This window comes from Trichoplusia ni, chromosome 1, assembly GCF_003590095.1.
Source record: "Trichoplusia ni isolate ovarian cell line Hi5 chromosome 1, tn1, whole genome shotgun sequence".
Taxonomy (NCBI): Eukaryota; Metazoa; Arthropoda; class Insecta; order Lepidoptera; family Noctuidae; genus Trichoplusia; species Trichoplusia ni.
The window spans coordinates 6,107,682-6,133,833 of NC_039478.1; the positions used below are offsets into that span (position 1 = coordinate 6,107,682).

The window sequence follows — 26,152 nt, forward strand, 5'->3', positions numbered from 1 at the left end:
TAATATTTTCGATATTTACTGACACGTTACAAGTATACTTGTTTTACTGATTCTTAAATAAAGCATTTAAACTATTGGTGTCGATCATGCGTCATTTATACTAGTTTTTTTTTGTGGTGAATTCCGCTAAGGGTACGTCATGCGAATATTTACGGGTAGCCATATAACACAATGTTTCACGAAGTATGTACGTAAAGCCCAAAGGACTGACAGGTTGACATTAAGTTGGGGCTGAGCTGGGCTGATGTAAACTTCATTTACCTTTTTCCGCTTCATTTGCCTTGCATTTTCTAATATCCTGTGTTTATATTTAATTAATAAAGTTAGATTAGGCTACTAAGTATAGTCAAAGAGAGCGCAGAGAGAACACGGGAGAGAAGTGACAATCCTCTACGCGCACGACGAGCAAGGGGCAGAAGAAGGGCACAATTTGCCCTTCTCCAGCCACCATGATTAGCCTCGGACAGCAGTCTTGGGGAAAACTGCTGTACTGTACCTAGGCAAGGACGGCGCGCGCGATGCTTCAGCGCGCCTCTTAAAGCGATGAGGAAGACACTGCTCTTCCTCTCAATGATGATGCAGCTCTTTTAGGAGCTCCCATGTCGGGGTTCGCGGTAGACTGCGAAAGCGTTCCCGCTTGGCCCCCGACTAAAGGAAGCGGGAAGCATTCCAGTGGTTTTAGCCGGTAGGAGTCCGGCACACCCCTTCGCCTTCCCCAGGGCGAAGGATGTCCATGAGGATTTCCACTGGACAAAAAAAAAAAAAAAGGCTACTAAGTATAGTAAGTATGTAGGACTTGTTAAATGACAAATAACAAAAAACAGCACTCAAATAGGGATGATGACAATTTTTTTTGCGGTGTTCGTCTTGTAGTTTTTTGTATAATAAAGGATGCGTAGCTTTTATTTGTCCCGCAAACATAAATTGACCAAAGTACAGTGAATGAAACTTACGCGTGACGTCACGATTGAGTATAAAATTTACTATATCGTTACGTCACAAGCCCCCTCTCCTAAACTTTAAAGCAATTAATCTTTGTCAATTCTAGTTTTTCTGAAAAAGGAAAAAATATGTGTCTCATACTTTTCAATTATCTAACTGAGGGACTAATGAGATTTTCTCTTTTTATAACCAGTCATCATCCCTATTAGCCCACTCTTCACCCTTTTCGAAAAGCTCTTGCTGCGAAGGAAGAACCAACACCCCAGCACCAAAAATAACATAACAATACATTATTAATTGCATGCCATTACTTTTACGTCCATACAAGTATAAGGTCAAAACCTTTTTTGGCGGATTGCCCGCACTGCCCACCATTCATACAGCCATCAGCTCCTCAACCATAAACACACATTTATAAATAGAACGGTTGTAGAATGCAGAATATAAATAATGTAGAATGAATTAGCTATAGTCGTAAACTAAGAGTACTTAACCCTACATTATTACTCGCCATTACTTATTGGGGCTCTTCATTCCGTTGCAATTGTGGAGACAACACTTTAAATTAAATTAAAACGTAAATTCCTCGCAGCGGGAGTCGTTTGTAAAAAAACCCCTTACTCCGGGAAATACGCAGTGTTTGAGATAGTAGGCCCCGTAATATTGCCTGTGCGTTTTTATTCAGACAGGACCCCAAGAAAGTACATGGTTATATATGCTTCACGAATAAATTAATGTTGTCAAAAGTAATACACTGTTAAATAATTAAGTAGAACAGCTAGGTATAAAATTTAAGTAGCATTAAAAACGTCTATGTGACATAACATAGGAAAAAACATATTGTAGGCTCTTGTAATCTATGAGTATATTTTTAATTAACACCGATAAGTGACGTTGACGTTAACGCTATTAATAACTTTTCTAATCTGTTAATCGTAGATACGAATCTTGTTATGTGCAACGTAGGACTATTTAGATTACAGGGATCAGAAAATATAATTATCCTTACTTAATATTATAAATGTGAAAGTGTGGATGTTAGATGTTTGTTACTCAATCACGCAAAAACGGCTGAACGGATTTAAATGAAACTTGGCATGCATATAGCATTTGACATAGAAAAGAACATAGGCTACCTTCTATCCCGATTTCTTGAGTAGTCCCGAGGGAAAATTGAAAATTGTGTTAAACAACAAAAATCTTAACATATATATTTTATCGACGCGGATGAAATCGCGGGCAACAGCTAGTATTTTATAAGTATGGCAGCTATGTAATTTGCTTGGTTATCTAATCAACGGATCCAGAATCAGACGATACTCTCATGGGTGAAACTGAGGTTAAACCCTTTTCTATATTTCGAGGATTCGACTCCAACAATCAATAGTGGAAGACATAGTGACAGTCAGCTTTTAGAAACCTGAAGTGGTAGATGTATTGCTTTATGAAAGTACGTCTTATATTATTGTTTTGGTCGGAATTCCAGCTTTTTTTTTAAACCAGTGGCAAATCCGTTAAATAAAAGTTTACCTTTGGACACTCTTATTTGATCGACCTTCTTCGAATTTGTCATGTAATGCTTAGACTATTTTTAATAAAGTATTTAACAACCGGAATCAAGGAATTTATTACGAAGATACGAAATACTAATCTCCGCAATAAAATTTCTTTAAATAAAACAATTACCATCCTTCATTCAATCTATCTTTAAGTGAAATAAAAATAACTTACAAATATTTTATGTTTCCAAATTTATTACTCCTTATATTATTTTATACACGGTTAATTATTGTAGATTATTATCATAAATGATAACTGTTGTAATGACGTCAAACGATTTTATTCTAGATGCAAACAATAGCACGTCGCGATAAAAACTGTCAATAGTCATAAACGAATTATAGTTATCATAAATTACAATGAAACATGAATGGCGCCGACTTGGATTGATTTGTTGTCGTTGTACACGCGTCCTCTACAAATATGCACATATCGAATTTTAAATGATATGATGACGAAGAAAGAAAGCTATGTTTTTGTAGTCTACATGACTTCTTGTCTCCGTCAATAATGATCAATAAGTCAATCTATCAAAAGCAATAAAACCTCATAAACTGCCACTTTAAAGTTGTTTGTTTGTTCCTATGCCTGTACCATGTACACAAATTATACTGTACACTTATCGTTGTGGGAGCAAGACAGCGCAATACAATGCGTGAGACGCCTCTCTTTAACATCTGCGATTGAGCAGCTTTCCCATTTCATGGTACAGGGTACATCTACATAAACATATCAGGAACAGCTTTACACAGTGCGTGTCTGTTTATTTACGTCGAATGTTTGCCGGGCAGTAATCGAAAATCAATGGTGGTGACGGTTAGGGGACGTAGATTAATTTCCGATGACGCAATCTGACCACAAACAAACTGCGCTGTATGCAAGCCTGTTTTGAAAATGCATATTCATTTATATCTTGTTTTGTTGACGATATTTAATAAGTCATACAAAGATATCACCCATACACAATATACATGTGTTTTTTTATCGATTTTTTGACAGATCCGTACAGTTTTGTGATGGATTTTTGACTGCGTTATCAGATTTTAAAGCCAGAGTTTATTGACCTCCGGCAGACGGGGTTTTTAATATTATTGCACAGCAATTATTACGTTGAACATTGTTCTTAGATTACGTAATTAATAACACTAAATTCATCGTTTGTTTTGTAACTACTTAAAAGGTAAACAATCTTGATGAGTATTAGTACCTAAAAAGTTATTTAAAAAATGAGACCGATGAAAAATAAAAGTAATGATTAAGCAAAACAAATATACCACAGAAATATGAATAGCAGTTGTTGTTCATTATTTATTAAATAATGTGTTTGTATATAAAGACACGCTAAGATTTTTTACCCTTTTTTGACAATTCAAAAAAGGGTAAAAAATCTTAGCGTGTCACTAATGTAAGTAAGTACCTAAATCAATACAGAATAGGTAGGCGCTGAGCACAAAATGCGAATTTTAATTATTATTCACATGCGGGTGTTATCATCTTTCGAAATAGGTAACTACATCGTTCATACCTCTGCACCGTTAACTTTTCTATTTGTTGTGACATTTTCAGAAAAACTAGCAAGTTTTTCTGAAAATATCCAATTCCACCTTAATGGCCGATGGAAATTTGAATTCATAGTAGTCCAGTATATTTTTTTATGCCTCACGATAATGCATTTTGCATACGTTTATTATTTTTTTGTTAGATAGGTTTACATGTCGGATACGGCGGATAAATAGTTGAAAGTCACGTTGAGCGACGTGCTAAACACGTTGTTTGAACAACAGCACAAAATCTGTTTATCCAAGCAAGTTAAGTCGTTCTTACAAGTTACATATATCGATAAATATATATTAAGGTCTTAAACGACATATTCATATTGAACCTCAAAGCAATTAGAGTTTATTTTTATTTGGCACCACGCCGTAGGTATGTGGGCGACGCGGACGTATTGGGGTTCGAGCCCCTAAATGACAAACATTTGCGTTTGTAACGAACGGTTTGTTTGGAGTCAGAGTTTCTTTAGAAATAACAATAAAATTACTAAAGCATTGTTACATTAAATAATAAATCATTCTCACGATAGTTACTATATTTTTTATTAAAATATATTTTATTTTAACTGCGGGAGTCGTTCTTATTTTAAATAAAGCAACCAACGATTTACTGGTCATTTAGCCGCATTCTAAATGAACCTACCCAGAAATGAACCAGAACAATTCGGTCCTTAAAAATAAATGTAGGAAACCTCGACAAATTAAATAAAAAGATTTCAAGCAAAAACTGCATATATTTTGTAATTCAATTTAAAAATATTTGTACAAGATAATCTTTCGAGATAAAAAATCTTATTTTTTGTTTTTTTTTTACACTTGCATGGTAATAGCAAATTAAAATTTGATGCCTGATTCTGGCCAACTGCAGGATGATTTTATCTAACAACGTATTGCGAAACACAGCGACAGATTAAATGCTAACTTATTTACTTAATATAAGTAGGTACTATATTAATCCGATTTGTTGATACTTTCTAACAGACTGAACTGATACTATCTGCAGAACCAATCAGGCAGCAAACAAGGACTAAACAAAGAAGATTAGTTCTGAAAATCTGTAGTCTGCCAATATTTGTGATATTGTCTGTAATCAGGGACGGATTTGTCTAGAGGCCGAGTAGGTTTGGGCTTAGGGCGGCAAAATATAGCAGTTTTTTTTGTCGCGTCATTTGTAAACCTGTCTAAATGTTCCAAAATTCGTCCATTTTCATCATTTTGACTATTTTGTCAATCTCAAGACCTTTCAATTGTTCTGCTTAAAACGAACAGGGCTACTAAACTAATTGCCAGTAAGCGAATTTACAAAAAAACACACCGATTGTAACAACTTTATATAAATCTAACTGGAATCGTTTAATGTGTACTTAAATTGTAAGTAACGGCGGGTAACTAGATAAATAAACTGTAACTCGCTGTTCGTTTGTAATTTTATTATCTCGTGATGTCATTCAATAAAGTCGCAAATTGTAAACCGGTCAAAGGGAACAAACAGCCGCAAAGTCGTTATTTACGAAGCCTTGTGTTATAAAAGGGTGCTAAGCGTGCTACATTAAAATGAATAAAGACTATAAACGACCCATAACACTTTGCTTTAAGTTAGATTCACTTGTTTTTATCATCTTCATTTTTCTGCTTCATGTTTTCGTACTTATCTATTGATGAATTGGTAAATGTTAATTGCAATAAAATATTTAAAAGCTATACCTACAAGTACGAATACAGTCTAATAAAATAACTATTGCCTGCCTCAGCCACGTAGAGAACTGCTCCAAATATGTATTGCTTTACTCACAAACAAAATGTTACATTATGTACCTTCCAACACTCAGGTCCCCAAGACTCAAGATACGCTTAGTTAGGGTACCACTGCAAATTTACATAAAATTCAAATAGAAAGTTTAACCAAATTTTTAATCAAAAAATATTCTTAGCAACAAGTATTTATCTTGCCTACTCTAGATATGTCCCTTCTCAAAAGTTAAGCTACCCGATAAAATCTATGAGTTATATAAATAAAAAATAAAAATGAAATTAAAGGACCGTGAGAGCGTAACAGACAGACAAACACAACTAGTTTCACTGGACGCATGGATTAGCAAAAAAGTTGTATCAACGCCATCTAGTGTTACTTAGAATTACTTTATAATCTAATTTCTCCACAGATAATGAAAAATTAAAAATGTTGTAAGTGCTGCCATCTTTCGGTGATATATAATTGACCATAGAGATATAGATAAACTGTTATGATTCACCTACACATTATATTAATCTATTTGATGATGCACATTATTGTAAAATTGCAATGTGACATCTTATTATTTGTTATTGGTTTAATTTTTTAATGAAAAATATCCAACAAAATGCTATTATTTTCATTACCTGCTAATTTGTCTATGCTTTGCTCTATTATTTTGCGCCTGCGCTCTTGATGGTCTACGCGACGTACCTAAAATCATTTTGTGGAAAATTTGAAGTTTGTTGTTATTTGTGACAACTTATAATTCATAATTATTTATGAAAGCTTCGTGCTAATTACCATTCCAGGCGCGGGGCAAGATTTCACTGTGGTGGTTAGCCTGGATGCGTTCAGACACTATACTTCGAGCGGTGTACGGTAGCCATCTTGGAATCGAACAAAGCTTCAGATGTGTAGTTTGTCTGTTTATCAATAATTTTTGTGCATTTTCTTGTAAATAGTTTGTATGTTTAGGATATGTACGGAACGTTCGTCCATATGTGTAAATAGCTATGGCTGCGACAAGGAAATTACAAGGTAATTTGTTATGTTATCAGGTTAGAGATTGATTGACCCCAACCAATGTAGGTACGTGTTCTAGAGCATTATTGTCAATTGATGAGACCTCTGGCGTACTGAAGCTACTAGTGACGAGCAGAATACGTGAAACGTATGTTAGTTACACGAGTACAGAACTCACCGCGTACAGGTGGTCGGTAAAACTTTACAAACTGCCGCGTTACGGACGATTATAGTACTACGGACACGATTTATTGTTATGAACTAACAAACATCGATTGTCAGTCGGTCACTATCAGACCTACCCTCAATAATCTTCATAATTCTCGAGACGTTGAGTTGTTTTCAAGTGATCGTATGTGAAACAGGTTTATGCATTAATGCAATTATGTGGTTTACAGGTGAAATAGACAGGTGTTTAAAAAAGGTAACGGAGGGTGTGGAGACGTTCGATGACATCTGGCAGAAGGTACACAATGCGACGAACAGTAACCAAAAAGAGAAGTATGAGGCAGACCTCAAGAAGGAGATCAAGAAGCTTCAGAGGCTACGGGATCAGATCAAGTCGTGGATCGCCTCCGGGGAGATTAAGGATAAGAGTACACTTTTAGAATATAGGAAACTAATAGAAACAGTGAGTTTTTATATTTTTCATTATTTAAGCTAAGCTAGAGTTAAGCTTAAGTTAGAATTAATTATTAAGGGTCTTCCACCCACATTTGAAAATAATTTGGCCCCCTTTTTATAAATTACATTTAATATAATTGCTATTACAATTCAATTCAGTCTCTCTGCTGTAGCATGCATAGACCTCCAGTCTATGTTATTAAAATGTTCAATTATTAATCTCTTTTCTAATTAGAATTAGTTTAAGTACATCAAATCCATACTTGTTTCTAAGCATACACTTGTCTGTGTTCCCCTGTCTGCGCCCTAGAGAATGTAGCATGAAGATGTTTTTATTTATTTCAGTAGTTCATGTGACATTTTAGTTCTTATGCATTTTGTTGTTAGCACATGTGTAGATTTTTTTCTTGTAGGTAGGTAGTGCGTAATAATATTGAAAGTTCTCCCATCATTCATTATTAATGAAATGATACCCTAAACTTTATATCTGTTAAAATTAAAATGTACAACCATGTTTCAAAAAGTTCGGTACCCACCCTCGTTTGCAAAAATATTATATTTTGAAGTTTCTAAACTCCCAAGTTTGAAAATCGAAATAGACAGATCAGTGCAATGTTATTTATTGATTTACATCAGTTGGTAAAAATATAAAATTCATGAAAATATGCAGTTGTGTGCAATACAAACCCTAACGGCAAAGTTTCCTCTAATAGAGAATTAATTATTACCAATTAAGCTGAATTAATACAATCTATGTTCATACATACAGGTTCATTTTCATTTCTCAAATAACTTGTTGTCCTCTAAACCTCTAACAGTTACTTATCTGTTATACCCTTCTTAATGTGAATCATATTCTTGGCTTTTAACAATCGCATACTATGTCTGCATGGCTTGTAACAAATTGCTGTAATCCCTGAGATTTCTGTATTAATAGAAACTAGCAAACAATATTTCTATAAAGTGTGTTACAAAGTAGCGCTTTCATAGTTAAATTAATAGATGCCAACCTAAACCGTCCACCCTTCACCGCTTCCTAAGATTAATCGAAAAGTGATTTTGTGATGTTGTGTCCACTTCAGATTTATTTAGCAAAACCACTAAGATATGATGTCAGCAAGGACTACCATTATTGCTTATATTTTATCTTTTCTCATGTAGGTTCTTAGTTTAACAGTAAACAAACAACCATAACAATCTTACTATATTCTAACATTCTATTAACTTCTTACTAGATTACTATTGAACAGATGATTCCAATAAGCTTTTAACAAAATCATATTGAAAGTTATCTTATTGTAATGTCAAAATCTCTCCACTAGACCATAAATACAAACTGATTTTATTTTTAAAGAAATTCCGCTATTTACTAATCTGTTGAAAAAAGTCTTGATACTATATCAGACACACCCACGATTTCATAATTGCTATAATGTGATCTATCTAGCAATCTGTTGCACAATCTCTTATCAGTGAGATTACTCTTTTGTAATTCAGGAGTCATGCTTACAAAATCCTTCTGTGTACATTTTAAGTCACAGATTGTTTTATCCGTTTGTAGAAAATATGTCCTTATTATAAATCATCAATTTAAGTTATTTAAAATTGATTAGACTTATCCTGACTCTATTTCTGTAAAGGATTGAAATTCAATAGAGATTTGTCTTATAAAAAAGTGTAACATGAATCTAATTTTTAAAACTTTTTCATAAATGATCTTTAAATAATGAGCATATGTATCTCTCATGAACAATATCCCATAAATAAGATACAATTCTGACACAGATACAGCTGAATTTAAATTCAGATTTAATATTCTTATACAGTCCGACAACACTTGAAAGTCATTGACCTGGCTTTTGATCCGAAAGATGCAATAAAATGCCTAAATTTTAACTGAAATCTTTGTACCTGAGCTGCCTATACGCAGGACCTCTCGTATTCTTTTCGGGTTGGCGGGAAAACGCGGGCTGTAGAATAAACGACCCAATATTCTAGGCTTTGCTAATTACGATAAACGCTGGCCGCCTAGGACTCGCAGATCGCGTGACAATAAACGATTACAGAACTACAAGAAATACAAATCTGTTCACTTGATTGTTTTCATCTGAATCTATCAAATACCAAAGTAGAATCGGAATAATTTGCTTTATTTGTATTTAAATGTTTAAGATGCTACAAAACTTCCCGCCTTTTTATTTTGCTCCGAATATACGGTTTCATATTTTTATTTGCATTGTAAGCTAGGATCATTCATATACTAAATGTGTACTGATATTTCTGCCGCGTGTATCGTTTATTTTTATTTTTTCATATATTCGTCTTGTTTACGTTGGGCATGGAAATAATTGTCGCGATTTTGTCCCTCGCTGTATTATGTTCATACCAATTATAATTTCCGTAAGCTATTTCTCTGCTTATCTCCTAAAGCGGATGTCTTCATCATTACATTAAGCATTAAAATTTATTAAGAATAGTTTAGTCATGTTATAAGACGCTTGAGGTAGTTCATTTCATATCTTAGTGGTCGCTGGCGACTTCGCGTGACCCGCAAAAAGCTTTAGCAGTAAAAAAAGCATTAGCAGTTAAAAGCACTACCAAGGATAACGCCAAGTCAAGGACACAAGAGTCCAAGCAAAAGACTCAATTGGTAAGAATAACCCTGGCCATAGGCCCTGGGATAGATAGGACACATTAGGGCATTAGTATCACGGATAGTTTGAGATCAATGTTACTTTTAAAGTTAAAATTAACAGAGTAAATTGACTCTTTGTATTTGTGATCAGGGGAAAACTGATAGCTTACATAAATTCATGAGACATTTTTTTAGATCGAACAAACCCGCTGTCGCCGCAGTCAGTCAATTCTTTTATTAATGATTTCAGAATATTTGAATAATAAAGTCTGTGGCGCTTGGGAACATTATAACATCCCAAAGACAGCATAACTATCTTTAATATTCTAAATTCTGATCAATGTAACACACTAAAATTGTAAAGTTATAATACAGTAATACACACTTATTCGCATAGCTTTAGATCTTTTACACTACACATGTAATAAAAATGCATACAGACACGTACATATTCGTTGTTGTTCAGACTTCTACGAAGCGGCTCAAATTGGCTATAAGGATTTCATTTTGTCAAAATTTCTTATGTATGAGCGCGTGTTCGAAGAAGGCTTCGCTTTGGTCTAGCGACAGTTGTTTTATGTGTTGGTTTTAATGTTTTTCAGCAAATGGAAAGGTTCAAAGTAGTGGAGCGGGAGACGAAAACGAAGGCGTACTCGAAGGAGGGCCTCGGCGCGGCGCAGAAGCTGGACCCCGCGCAGAAGGAGCGTGAGGAAATGTCTTCATGGCTAGTCTCCTCCATCGACGCACTTAATTTACAAGTGAGTGTTCAAACACCAATATAGAGTAATACAAACCAAGAGCACCTGATAGTGAGAACTATCCATATTCTTATCTGTAGTCTATATGGTTTACACACTAGATATAAGTGCAAAATTGTGGTTGGAGGCTAGAAATACCCCTGTTATTTCTGTTCAAGTGTGTGAATTGAATTCAACCTCTATATCATGCTGTAGTGTAACAAACAGCTTATAAGCCTGTAACACAGACAACAATATAAATATAGCAGACAACACGATATATTTTTGTTTAAACAAAAGTTCATCAAACATTATATAAAACGCCTTTTTCCGTTCAAGGGCCATCACTGGTAGATTTTTATTAGAATTGTATGTAGCTTAATACTCTGATATCTAAGAGATATATAATTGTTTTTTTTATTTGTCTAAACAAATTACTTTCCTCTTTTCCAGGTTGATCAATTTGAGTCTGAAGTAGAGTCACTTCTAGTGGGTAAGAAGAAAAGGTTGGACAAGGAGAAACAAGACCGTATGGAGGAGCTAAAATCTAAGCTGGAAAAGCACAGGTTCCACATAAAGAAGTTAGAGACACTGCTAAGAATGCTTGACAATATGTCAGTTGAAGTTGAACAGGTATGTTTCATAAAAAAAATATAGAAATTGCCGTAGACTCATATATTTTGCTGTAGTTATGCCTTTCGTACCTATGCAGTTAATTGTGCTGGTATATTATGGTGATCAGTCGCACCTACCAGGCTGTACATGATGATGATGTTTTTAGACTAATATTGTTTCGAATCATTAGACAACGATACGATGAACTATGTGTACCCTGAGCTGCTTACCTATTTATGGTCATTTCCGTAAAAAAAACAGAGTTTATACCTGTTATGCGCATGCGCATCTAAAACCCCGAATCTTGGAGAAAATTTCAATCATGGAGTGGTATAATTGAAAAACATCACATTCCTACTAAAATCATATTTAATTTACACTAAAATATGCCCAAAGTATTGTAAGCATAACATACGGCAGTAGTAAATTACTATAATACTATAAATGACTTGTGAGTAATAAATCAATGCGAAAACTAGTTGATGTAGGTCAGTAAAGCGGTCATATTGGGGCAGATCAGTTACGCATCAATGGCTAGGTGATAATTTGGTGAAAGTTGTGAATCGACATTTCGTGATATTGATGTGTTCTTATTGTTAAGTATACGCTGAGTTTTACGTACGGATTAAGCGAAAAGGCGTTATAAGACTACATAGCGCTGTTTTTGTTTTGTTTTTAGTATAAATTCTAAAAGTGCTTTTACTTTCTAAAAGTTTATTTGTGAAGATATTTTTAGATAAGAGATTATTATTTTCTATTAACATGTCTCAGTAAAATGGTGTTATTTCGAACGCGGCATGAAACCCTAGGCATTTATCCTATTATTACTCGAATAGAGTCTACGGTTTTGATCCATACTAATATACATTCTACCCTTTAATTCCAGATAAAAAGGATAAAAGACGACGTAGAGTACTACATAGACTCGTCAATGGAGCCGGGCTTCGAGGAGAACGAGTACATATACGACGACATCCGCGGCCTCGACGAGATCGAGCTCAGCGGCGTGGGCCTGCCCTCCTCCGCCACCACCGACAGCAACAACAGCAACGACTCTGCTGGCTCACCCACTAGTATGCTCTCAGGTACCTCACACCTTACTTACCTTATTATACTTACTTATGATAGTAGAAAACGTTAAAATAATAAATCTAAGGAGCTTGGGGCAAAGCTACAACTGCACAAGTTGATAGATTACAAGTTAAGCTTAGCTTGATATGGTTGATCCCTAGCCACACCAGTGAGTAAGTGGCGTATAACAATGTAATGTTCAGTAGAAGGCACTAAGATTCCATTACTTAGATTTTTAATTAGTTACTAAACTCTGGCCGAATGCTATAAAGTTTTTCCAAATAGCCCAATAAATTGTCGAAGTCTGTTCGTTCAAGTTAAAATAAACTTAGTAACATATAGGCAAAATTTAGTAATCTCCGCGCTTGAGAGTTTTTGACTAAAAATTTCCCACAAAAGTCCTGAAACGTCTTGAACGCTTGTTTGTGTAAATTGCCACTCAAAATGAAGAAGCACGTGTTCGTAACACGCTGTTATACTGCTGGGCTAAGGTAATATTTGAAGTTATCTCATATAACTATTGCTTTATCTACTTCCAGGTACAAGTCCAATAACATCACCAACGTTAGACGTACATAATCACTCAACAGACTCCATAGACGTCGAAAAGAAGAAAAAAGAAGACATCATAGCGAAAGTGAGTGTCCTTACGTTTATACCTCACACCACACACATATATATTATTCATTAACTGTCTAATGTACTGCTATGTGGAGTTTTGATGTGGATTTTCCAAATTTATTGCTGGATGATTAGTTTTGGGTTCTACCATACTAAAATATTGCTTCGTACGAGAATGTTTTACTAATTTTCGTGTATCGGATCTTAGTACCGGCTATCGTTACATTATGATCAGTTTCTACATAAAACTTGCTGTTTTATGTAGGCTGAATACTGTGTTATTTATCCATCGCGGTATAATTATACGTATTATACCGTTACGATTATAATACAAGGAATGAGTAGTATAGAATAATGCCTAAATACCGGCCTCTTTTGTATACCAATATACTTAAGAACTCGCGAAAGGTAAACCTATACGAAATACCTAAAAGTTATACACTTGAAGACCGATGTAACAAAATTATTTTCAATCTCATGTCAAATTATAGTTTCAGTAGATTTTTTTTCAAATTGAGACAAGCAGTTACCTAGATACATCTGGGTATATTGATGCCTAAATCATGTCTAGAACAACAAAGGCGTTACTTTTCGACACCAATTTTACAAAAGACCGGCTCGGACGTCTTTTTGTTATAATTTTGTATTTATTATAGAAATTATAACAAACACCTTTACATTTGTAAATATGGTGTTCTGACATACGCCCTTTTTGTTCTAGGTGTGCGATTTGTCTTTTTCACCGACGATTCATACGACATTGGTAAGTCCCTGTCTTTTATATTTATTCAATATTAAAAAGTATATTGTTTATGAACGATCAAAATAATTCTACGAAGACTGATTTTAAGTTCTCTCATAAAGTTCAATTTTCTTTTTCTGATGTAAATTGTGTTACAGAAAATGTTTACTAGACCGTAATTAAATCCTGCTGTCCCCGACTTTTGCTTCATATAAGCGTGTCCCAAAAATGTAGCTGATCGTTTTTTTATTCCCATTGTAACGTCTAGTTATTTAAATATTCGTCTCAAAATTGTTCTGCATACCTTTCCCATTTCAAAGACCTCTTGAAAAAATGTTCTATATTCAATTAAATCTGTCATAAGTTCCAATTGACGAATTTGGGCCTCCAGAAACCCCAGTAATTTCAGTTGCAAAACTATGATTCCCTATTCCATCTATTTCTCGCAAATATGCGCACAACCCCAACCGTAAAAAGGCCTGAAAGCAAATTAAAATTCCACCAATATTCGCCAATAAGCGCAAAACCCAAGAAACGAGAGTACCTACAGTCCATGCTATAATAGGCTAAATGAACCCAAAACCAATCGTTAGAGACACAAGTGGTAAATGATGTTGTATTGATATTTGCAGCCGGTAAAACCACTGCCGCTGCGCGCGGTGAACGCGAGCGCGGTCAGTAACAGCACGTGTAACGTTAGTTCCTTGCTCAATAACTCCGCAGCATCCACCAATAGGTCAGTCCACTGACACAAGTGTATTTATTACCACCTTTATGTAATTGTCCACATTATGAGGACTATTTCAATGAAATATTCATTAAAACACACGTTTCGCCGTTGTTCATAACCTTAAAATCGAGGATTGAAGTCATTTGTATGTAAGGCAACTACCAAATTCATTAAAAATATATTCTACTAAATCTAATTGAAATAAGGGGAGTGTAGATTATTTTGTGCCAAATTTTCTTGGTATTTGCTTTATGATAAAAAGTAATAGGTAAAAGCTTACTTTTAGCGGGCGAAAGGATATACGTGTAAAACAAAAATTATAAGTATAGGACACAATAGACAAAACATCATAACTTTTTATTTTCTTAACGTAAGTATATAATCTATATAAATAAAACATTTCATTGAAACAGCCCTCATCACTCTCGGAAAACGTAGTAGCAAAATAATTAACAAAATCACTTTAAATGAGAACACGAAACAGCTTTCCAAACGTTTGGTTTTCTCATTATTATGCGTGCATGGCTCAAGCTCATTTAAGTATAACTATATTAATTATAAATTATATTAGATGCCTTTAAAATATTGTGTAGTAAAACAATAAGCTTCTAATGTTGCAATTTCTGTTAAATATAAGACATTTTTGGTTTAATATTGAACAGAAAACCGTATGTTTAGTTTTCCGATGAATTAATGATTAAAACGCACTAAATATAGCACAACTATTCACAAAATCACAATATTTAAATATAATACAATTGCTTATAAACTTCGTATTCAATCTCAAAGAGTTGATTTCAAAGTTCGCGCGCAACAGATTTCCCGCCATACATTTGTAACCTTAAAAGCTTATTGTAAAGGGCAGTTAGCGACATCTCTTCAAATCTCAATGAAATATCTAGCAGACGTTTCCACGACGCACAGCGCATTCTATACTGATCTCTCCGCTGCAAGCAATAAGCTCTAAAGTCGACTGGTTGTCAACGAGCAAATGTGCATACTCATAATTTATACATGCTGTTATTGATTTTATGTGATTCTATTTATAAAAAGATAGTGTAAGTGACTTGTGCAGTATCGCGGACACTCGTTTGTCTCCTGATAACAGTTCTCTTCGATATTGAAACGTAAAATCGCGTCTATTTAGAAAATAAACTGTTATAAGTGTTAGTAAACATAGATTCAACAGGTTTTGCATAATCTAAACAGCAGTTTGGAGATGAGTCGTCATTAATATTTGTTTGTGTTATTGTTGACTGATAAAGTTAAAACAGTGTCGTTTAAAATAGTTTGCGACTTGTGAAGTTAGTTTGTTCGCGTTTTGAGTCGAAGCAAGTCGTGCATGAGCTGTGCCTCGTGGAGCAGCTGGCTGGCCCTAGTGGGTGCGGAGTGTAAGTGTTGCGTGTGTGGTGTCCGCAGCGTCAGCAGCCCCGCCGCCGCCTCGGGCGCCTCCACGCCCAGCAAGCTGCCCGCGCCCGCCGACCCGCCCGCACTACACGCGCACAAGCCTAACAACACCGGTGAGTACCACCTTCTGCTGCTGATGGACTATTCACTGGACAAAAACAGTAAAGGACCTACTGTTTATTGGTATACGGATGAATACTCCCTTAGTTTGCCTGTACAGTGAGGTAATTTGTTTGTGTACGTAACATGAGTTTGTGTTATACCCTACCTCACATTATCGTGATAATTAACTTTATTTGTTGTGACTTCATACGTCACGCTGATAATATTAACATGTTCTGATACAACGGTTTACGTTTAACCATGCAAATTATTTTTCGTTACACTTTTTGCGTTTCTAATATGCCTCGTAATTTGTTCAGGGCTCCTTAATGAGAAATTTTAAATAGGCGTTAAGTAAGCAATGTCTGCATTTTAATTTAAGTTAGTTTTCAAGAAAAGTTACTATAAAATATACAAAACACAACAGCTAAAACTTTATTTCGAACTTTCACATGCTTATTTAAGGAATTGGCAGCAAATATTGCTTTCCTGAAGCCAGGAAGTACTCTGACAGCCATAACTAAGAATAAAGCTTGCCAAAATGTAGTTTGTCGGATGGCAACCGGCTTCTATAACAAGCTTTACCAGAGTTAATTGAATTTAAACCATTCAGCGTTTTATGTACAATTTAACGACTAGCTTTTCCTCAAACATGAAAACGGTACATATCCAAAGCTTCTAAAACCACTATTTCCGTGCGAGTGAACAAACCAAACGCCAAGCCGCCGCCGGGTAACTTCCTCCAACGAACGATAACAACACAAACAAAACACAAAGTTAGGCATAATTAAAACACACGTTATCATTACAACTAAACGCGATAACGTACGCTTCCATTGTTTACAAAATAAACAAAATACGTTTATCGCGGCGAATGAATGGAAGACGGCGACCGACAAACTCATTACGAAAACGATTAATCGTACATTGGCATTCTGCCAATATTCGTAAAATTTGCTAAAAATTGGCTCCCGGCCAGAGCGATGACATGGCGAGAGCGTCTCAGTCACTAGGCTGTATCGGACGAGACCTGTGCCTAACTTTAGAATAATTAAGAAAACATAATAACAATGGTTTCCCGCGCGAATGTAGGATAAATATGGACAATGGTAAAGATATTATTGTCGAGTGTGTTGTGTGTGCATGTATTTTACAAAAGTTTCCATGGAGTTTGTGAAGTAATCCGGGTATGTTTTAGAACTGCGTAGTTCTATGTTTTGTGTGGTTTTGGTGAAGTTCAATGGCGGTTACATAATTTCTTTGTTATGGTGTGTCACGGCTTCATGTAAAACGTTTGTTTTTTTATTCTTCATGACTTTATTTGTTGGGAGGTGAGCTGTAACCTAAGCAAGGACACTTCAAGTTGCTTATGTTTATAATGATGTATTTACATACCAATCATGTGATTTATTTGTATAATTTGTTCCTTAATACATCATGCATTTGGCATTGCATTAATACCAGCTTAATTGGCACATAAAGTGATCATCATTTGGCTTATGGTTTCTTTGCGCTTCTCTAACCTCTAAAACATGAATCAGTTTCCTGAATACTTCACTCGTGTTCTTAAGGTCGGGGTCAAAAACAATTAATTTACGGTTTAGAATAGATTGCAAATAAAATAAAATTCATAGTAACAAAAAACATAATAATACAAATAACATGTACTTCTAAAATACCTCTAATACACGGTTTTCAGAAGACAAATAACTAATATAATTAGCTTTTCCTTTCATATCGTCATCCTTACGTCGGATATACGTTACGAACATCTTCATATTTATTTAAAATAATATGTATAACATTTTATGGCTTGGCTGTAAAGTTATGACGGCTACAAAATTGTCATATTTATTGCTTAGCTTGTTTGCGAGTCGTTAATGTACACATAAACTGAAGCGTCATTACTTCCATACCGACTGAGTTATTGTCTTTTGATTTACGATCGTTTATATTTAAACGGCTTCAAAAAATAAGACGTTCTTAATTTGCTTTCCATGTTTTATCTGGTTTTAGAATTGAAAAAAATAATATGACACACCACGAAGGCTTTCTAGTTTACTCGAAATGAAAGCCAATATTGACTTATTTTTTATTATTAGATGAAATGTAAAAGCAATCTAATAAAAATAGACATTAAATTAAAATTAGTGCCACTCATACAATGTATGCGTTCATATTGAATGAAAAAAACTTGAACGTTCTACTCGATTTACCTGAATACATTTTATTCTCTTAATTTTAAATAGTATGTACCTTGAAAACTACACATTTATGTAAAATGTAAAATCTTATGTCCTATTCTTTCGATAGAGGATTTGTGGTAAGGAAGTTATTACGTAAAAGTAAAACAGTTTACATTGCCTAATTGACTTGAAACCCTATTTCTTTATAAATGCTACACCAGTAAACATTGCATGCGTGTTAATACACAGTTGCAATTTTAAAATAATGATGAGAATTATTTATTACACGATAATGATGTATGATTGTTGACTGACAGGAGTGCTAACAGAATTACTTCTATAATCTGATGGTAATGTCAAAGAAACACGCACTTTTATACCTCGCTAAGAAATCATTCGCTAATGAGTGAATAATTACTTTTTACTCCACCGCACTAATCATTTGAACACAACCACGTATTCATTGAGTCACGCGAGTCATGTTTCTAAATACATAGCAATTTTGTTTTTATCTATAAACTGTAATTAGTAAACCGAATTGTAAAAGTTTAATTCATGAATTGTAGTGTAGTTGTTTCGTGTATGAACGTCATTGAGTATGTTGGTACGTTTTATTACCGTTAAATTTATTGATAGTGCCGCCCTTACGCACATACGTGAGCGTAGTACTCGCACTGAGTCACGCCACGTGTGACTGTGCGTGCTCGCATGTTTGTTTGTAAACATCCACACGGCTCGCCATCGCGCTGCGCCGTCATCGATAACGCTTCACGTTTTATGCTCTTCTTATACTCATTTCATGGCGATTAACGTGATTGAACATATTTCACGTACTGCGTAGAAAATGTACCCAATAAAATTTATTTATATTGTATTTTTCATTTCGAATCGTAACTGAAACATCGACATAATACACATACACATAATACACACACCGCTTTGACTGCTTCACCTTAAGTTAATCACTATACGACAGGACGCCTAAACTCCTGCATGGGTGTGATGTAAAAAGGTTATTTAAAAAGGTAAACGAAGGTTGGCCTTCAACTCGATACGAATACAATTTGTCACCGTGACTGAGACGACGCTTTATTATATAACCAGCAATTTTATGTACTTACGGTTAAGCCCAGTAAATGGTTTTATTTATAACGACTACTATAATATTAACACCCTTAAAAATGACGCAGGGTTTTGTCAAATAATGCACCACTTTGACTTCTGCTGTCTCCCATAGTGTTCATATTGATTCGCCTCAACAGCTCAGTCTTTAAATGACATCATTAGCCTTAGTTAATTAGTCGGTTTGTTATGTGAATTGCAGAAGTAGTGGAGAATGGTCCGGTGTCGACTACACCCGCGCATACGGCAACACATCTACCGCCCGCGCCTGCGCTTCCCCCGCCAGTGAGTATACCTAAAAATCTATTATACTTATTCCTTCCTCATCTTATTTTTACATTTTCAATCATAAAAAGGTTCTTTTTGTTATAGAACTGAAAATATAATTTTCTCTACTTAAAAACAGGGCTTATGTTTTGTTCGGTGTCCCGATGTTGTATTTGTATTATTTCGTTTTGTGTAATTCCTGTATGTTTCCTCCTCAGACGTCGAAGAGTTCGTCCGTGCCGCTCGGGTCGAGCGCGAGCGCGAGCGAGACGGCGGCGTCGCCCCTCACCGTGAACGGGCCCAGCCAGCCCGCGCATCACACGCCGCAACACCAACCCAACAAGTATGAGCTTATATTACTGCTTTGCGGCTTTTGCGATCCTCTGTAACGGGTTTGTCAACATACGCAGCACTCTGTGACCCATCCGGGAGTCTATGACGCTAAGTAGCGGGTCTACGTTCCTACGTAGCCAGTTTATGATCCTACTTAGCGGGAGTACGATCCACCGTATCGGTTCCTTAATCTCACGTAGAACTCATTATGCTCCTACGTAGCAGGTATACGTAGCGATCCTTATTACACTTCTTTCGTAAAATGCCATGTATGAATATTATAATATTACACTTAGTTCGCATATTTGAGCATTCGTCAATATTCTCGTGACTTAGATGAATTCAAATGTGAAAAGAAACTAACATCAATATCATCCCGTGCACTATTACTAGGCCATTTTACAAACCAAAACATATTAACATTCTATTCTATCCGAAATGGTAATATTCCAAACAGTACAAAACTAAGAATATCAGCTTTCGTATTTTTTGTCCCGACTCAAAGCTCACTCCCGACCTGACCTTTATTCAAGGTGTATTGGGTGACCTGTGCTTATTAGGTCAGGATCGTCCTATGTGGGTCAGGCCAAACATCTCTCGGTCAACGGGTTACCGGGAATATAGGTCACGGGAAGGTGTCATACGATGTTACTTAGTGAGAATAATACGTAAATAAATAGTTTCGATGATGATTTGTAACAAAACTTTTTCAATTATTTTTTGGATTTTGTTGAATGCTAGGTTAGGTGTTGTAAAAATAGATCTATAGGTCAGAGAGAGGTCGCATAACGTTGACGTGCGATTTAGATTGCATCTTCAATTGAGGTCAGGGACAACAAGGGCACTGGGTCGACCTTTGAAGAGTATGAATAGAATTAACTAGGTCAGATGGAATCGATCGATCCTGTACTGTTTATGTGGTATATTGTAAATAACAGTTATTATCCTATTTGTCTTTTTTTAAACTTGTTAGAAATGGATGAAATATTACAGATGGATATGTTTATAGAAACATTTCATTTTTTTGTCTGTTTATTTTTTTTTACTTTTTTATTGTCATTAACTTTTTTTTTATAAATACTAGAAATTCCTGTTCAAAACAAATGAGGATATGATTCTAGACTTTTTTATTGGTGTTTGATGCTCTCGCATTTCTGTTCCGGATCCCTTAATTACTGTTTGCTGCATTCAAACTTTTTTTAGTCAAAAGATTATTTTGCCCAAAGCATGTGTAACATGTGGAATCTTCATTTTCAATTTCTTTAACTATACAGATGTGGAGTGCCTTCCAGTCTGTGTTTCAAACGTGTCCATGTTAATGACAAGTGTGTGTTGTTGCACAGCGGGCGCGCGGCGGGCGGCGGCGCGGGCACGGCGTCGCTCAAGAGCATGGCGCAGGAGGCCGTGCAGCGCGCGGGGCTCGCGCACGCACACCCACAGGTACACATCAACTGTTATACATCTGCAAGAGCATGGCGCAGGAGGCCGTGCAGCGCGCGGGGCTCGCGCACGCACACCCACAGGTACACATCAACTGTTATACATCTGCAAGAGCATGGCGCAGGAGGCCGTGCAGCGCGCGGGGCTCGCGCACGCACACCCACAGGTACACATCAACTGTTATACATCTGCAAGAGCATGGCGCAGGAGGCCGTGCAGCGCGCGGGGCTCGCGCACGCACACCCACAGGTACACATCAACTGTTATACATCTGCAAGAGCATGGCGCAGGAGGCCGTGCAGCGCGCGGGGCTCGCGCACGCACACCCACAGGTACACATCAACTGTTATACATCTGCAAGAGCATGGCGCAGGAGGCCGTGCAGCGCGCGGGGCTCGCGCACGCACACCCACAGGTACACATCAACTGTTATACATCTGCAAGAGCATGGCGCAGGAGGCCGTGCAGCGCGCGGGGCTCGCGCACGCACACCCACAGGTACACATCAACTGTTATACATCTGCAAGAGCATGGCGCAGGAGGCCGTGCAGCGCGCGGGGCTCGCGCACGCACACCCACAGGTACACATCAACTGTTATACATCTGCAAGAGCATGGCGCAGGAGGCCGTGCAGCGCGCGGGGCTCGCGCACGCACACCCACAGGTACACATCAACTGTTATACATCTGCAAGAGCATGGCGCAGGAGGCCGTGCAGCGCGCGGGGCTCGCGCACGCACACCCACAGGTACACATCAACTGTTATACATCTGCAAGAGCATGGCGCAGGAGGCCGTGCAGCGCGCGGGGCTCGCGCACGCACACCCACAGGTACACATCAACTGTTATACATCTGCAAGAGCATGGCGCAGGAGGCCGTGCAGCGCGCGGGGCTCGCGCACGCACACCCACAGGTACACATCAACTGTTATACATCTGCAAGAGCATGGCGCAGGAGGCCGTGCAGCGCGCGGGGCTCGCGCACGCACACCCACAGGTACACATCAACTGTTATACATCTGCAAGAGCATGGCGCAGGAGGCCGTGCAGCGCGCGGGGCTCGCGCACGCACACCCACAGGTACACATCAACTGTTATACATCTGCAAGAGCATGGCGCAGGAGGCCGTGCAGCGCGCGGGGCTCGCGCACGCACACCCACAGGTACACATCAACTGTTATACATCTGCAAGAGCATGGCGCAGGAGGCCGTGCAGCGCGCGGGGCTCGCGCACGCACACCCACAGGTACACATCAACTGTTATACATCTGCAAGAGCATGGCGCAGGAGGCCGTGCAGCGCGCGGGGCTCGCGCACGCACACCCACAGGTACACATCAACTGTTATACATCTGCAAGAGCATGGCGCAGGAGGCCGTGCAGCGCGCGGGGCTCGCGCACGCACACCCACAGGTACACATCAACTGTTATACATCTGCAAACAAGCTTTGGGCTCCTTTGGTTAAACTTTAAGCCCTCGACGTAACCATGGAACGATGGAACTCCACAATTTCTCGTAAGTTCGTACTTTACATATAGCCATAATTGTATTAGTATGAATGTGGTCTACCCAAAGTCGAAGTGAAATCAATCGGAAACCAGGAAGTGTGTTGAATATAGTTTGATTAACACTCAGACACAGGTAAAAGTAAAAATAAAAGTTTATGCCAGATTTACACAAATTGTGTATAACTCATATGTTTACCTGTTTCAGAACCTAAGACGAGGAGCACCTATAGCGCAAGCGCACATTCCGCCTTTATTGGGTGTCGCACCACTAGGGCCACTACCACTTAACTCTGTAAGAATAACCATTTTTATATTCGTTTTAAACGCATTATGCCTATAGCTAATAAATCAAACCAGAAAGTCTCAACATACTCAACGCCTTATATTTCAAAAGTTCTAGCAAGTGTTAGTAGTACGAAATTCAACCCGCATTGAACTCAGAAGCTACGAGCAGTATTATTGTAAACAAATAAAAAAATACTATGTACAAGTTAAGACTCAACATAAACCACGAGCGCCTTCGCTTAGTATTCTCGCGACGAATACAGTGGAAAGCCTTTGCCATGTTATAAAGATGCTCAAATATTCGCAGGACCACCAGCTACAATTCCAGATGTTGGAATCGTCGTTCTACCATATGCCGCACCCGTCAGATTCAGAGAGATCGCGGACATACCTACCAAGAAATATATGCCCGACCCCCCTATATTACAACCAGGTCAGTATATATGTTCTGAAAGTCTACAACTGGTGGTTTATTCCTTATTTTTCTGTATTGTAGGTGATTCTTCGTGTTGGCTAATCGCTGAGAAAATTTTCGCTAAGAAACTCACGCCGCGGTTTACAATTCGGCCGGTCACCATGGATGGTAGAGGTTGAGTGTATGTATCGTCACTCGCGGAGGCTGCCCTCTCGCACCTCCTTGTTTGTAGGTGTTATAACTCCCGTTATACCTACAAGCAAATGCAACCCAACCGAACTTATAACAGATCAGCATAGACCAGAAAAAAGGTAGACGGTGGAGAACTAGTACTTCGCTGACAGAATTCTCATGTAAAGCAAAAATATTTTTTGATATCGATTTATCGTCTTTATATTTTTCTGGTCTTTTCCGTCAACGCGAGCAAGTAATACAGTGAGCGTGTGATATTCAGGTGGTGTTGCCGCACTCGGACTCGGTGGACTTCTTCCAGCGCCTGTCCACGGAGACGCTATTCTTCATATTCTACTACATGGAGGGCACGAAGGCGCAGTACCTCGCCGCCAAGGCGCTCAAGAAGCAGAGCTGGCGCTTCCATACCAAGTACATGATGTGGTTCCAGAGGCACGAGGAGCCCAAGGTCATCAACGAGGAGTATGAACAGGTAACATACACGCTTATGCAGATAAAAAAAATATATTTATAAAAGCAAATAACAAAATCTCCTGGTTTATTTTATTTTCATGAATATATTAAAAGCAATCCGTATAACTGTTCGCAGGGGACGTATATCTACTTTGACTACGAGAAGTGGGGCCAGCGGAAGAAGGAGGGCTTCACGTTCGAGTATAAGTACTTAGAGGACCGGGACTTGAACTGAGCGAGGGCAGTGTACAGTAGCGGCCGCCGCCGCGTCATTCCTGCAGCCCGCGCCCGCCCGCTGCCGCCACTACGGCAGCTGATCTGAATACTTCACTATGTGTGACCTTGATGGATGATATTGAATGAAGTGTTGTCTGGATTTTTTTTTGTGTGTGAGTCATAGCCGTAGTGCGGGCAACGCCCGGGAGGCCTGTCGCCCCACATGGACACTTCCTGCACTGGACGGCGGCTCGCCGGCGGGCGGGACGCCAAGAGGTTGATGCGTACCGACACTCAATTGTAACTAAAACTAGTATACCTGAACACATTCTGGCAGTTTTGTAAAATGGAATAATTTGTGAGGACACGAAGTCAGTTAGTATCGAAGCCGAAGTGTTTGTAAACTGTACACAAGAACGAACAAGCGAAAGATAACGTGAAGATTAGTTTCAGCCATAAAAGGTTGTTAGTAGCGAAACATGTGATATTGTTATAGGCGCCCGGGCCGACCTCGACACCCGCGCCCTCGCGGTGTTCCCGACAGGTTGCTCGCTGAACAAAACTGCTTACCTATCATTTGTACTGAGCGATAGACGAATAGTGTTTCTGTTGTTGGTTATGATCGTTGCTCAGCGACCAACCTAACATCCTCGGCCGGCGACAGCTGGGTTGATTGTGAAGCCTCCATTAAACGGTTAGCGCACATTTAATTTGTAGTACATTTATTGGAGCGTCGGCTTGAGTATTGTTTAGTAAGAGCAGTGGTCGCACGGCTGGCGGCTGGCGCTAGGCGAGGACGGCTCGGGTCATTTGTTTTTAAACTTGTGTATAGACATTGGAATAGTTTGAAATTATTTTAAGTGCTAACTCGCGCGCACCACACTCGATGCATTTGTGATCTTAATTTTTGTAGACTGACTAGTTTTCTTATAATTGTGATCAATACTGACGAATGTGATTGTCAGTGTTCTATTGAAGCTGACGGTTCCGAGGGCGCATCATCGTGCTCGGCGGCGGTGCGTGCGGCCTAGATACCTAAATATAACTACAATAAGGACCTCCAGTGTGATTTCATTAGTTTGCTAAGTAATACACTTTTTCACCTCTAAAATTATGTATATTTTAGTTAGTGCATTTAAATTTGAACAAAAGTTAAATTATGTAAGAGCATGCATGTCCCACTGCCAATGTATTATATTATTGGATAGCTATATATATTATAATTATATAAATTGTACTTATTTATTGTTTGTGATAAATTTATCGTGATGCACCGGCACCGCTTTGGTTACGAGGTGAAAGAGTATATTATCAAAGGTTTTGTGAACGCCAATGCAATAGTTGTACTGCCAGACGGGTGATGCCTTCATCGTACAATGATCGCTGTAACACCAATACTTGTTTTCCATTGTTCGTCAGACCATAGTGTAATTTTGTATTTGAATTGAAATCATAGAGTAACACGCGCGCCTCGCGGCCTCAGTGGCGGCGCGCGTGTTGCGGCCAGGCCAGGCCCGGCCGGCGGTAGGCCAGGCCAGGCCCGGCCCGGCCGGCGGCAGGCCAGGCCCGGCCAGGCCAGCCCCGGCCAGGCCAGGCCGGCCAGCGGAGCGGCAGGCAGGCGGGAACTGCGCGCGATCTC

At 38.1% G+C, this 26,152-nt stretch overlaps 1 protein-coding gene across 9 annotated transcripts; it reads left to right on the plus strand.

The window, feature by feature from the left end:
* Positions 1-6,451: 6,451 nt before the first annotated feature.
* Positions 6,452-25,745, plus strand: LOC113491996 (CCR4-NOT transcription complex subunit 3). 9 transcript variants are annotated; one of them, XM_026869253.1, is made up of 17 exons: positions 6,454-6,828; positions 7,212-7,444; positions 10,675-10,830; positions 11,263-11,442; positions 12,311-12,509; positions 13,035-13,132; positions 13,838-13,879; positions 14,491-14,594; positions 16,008-16,108; positions 19,608-19,690; positions 19,891-20,015; positions 21,349-21,403; positions 21,487-22,773; positions 23,158-23,244; positions 23,545-23,670; positions 24,107-24,316; positions 24,434-25,745. In XM_026869253.1, the coding sequence occupies exons 1-17, from the start codon at positions 6,804-6,806 to the stop codon at positions 24,530-24,532; spliced, it is 3,210 nt and encodes a 1,069-aa protein (XP_026725054.1). In that variant the 5' UTR covers positions 6,454-6,803; the 3' UTR covers positions 24,533-25,745. The 9 variants fall into 9 exon arrangements, with proteins under 9 accessions (XP_026725087.1, XP_026725078.1, XP_026725104.1 ...); XM_026869260.1 differs by having other exon boundaries at positions 23,554-23,670; positions 24,434-24,870; XM_026869318.1 differs by lacking the exon at positions 21,487-22,773 and having other exon boundaries at positions 6,457-6,828; positions 21,349-21,445; positions 24,434-24,870.
* The last annotated feature ends 407 nt before the right edge of the window (positions 25,746-26,152 follow it).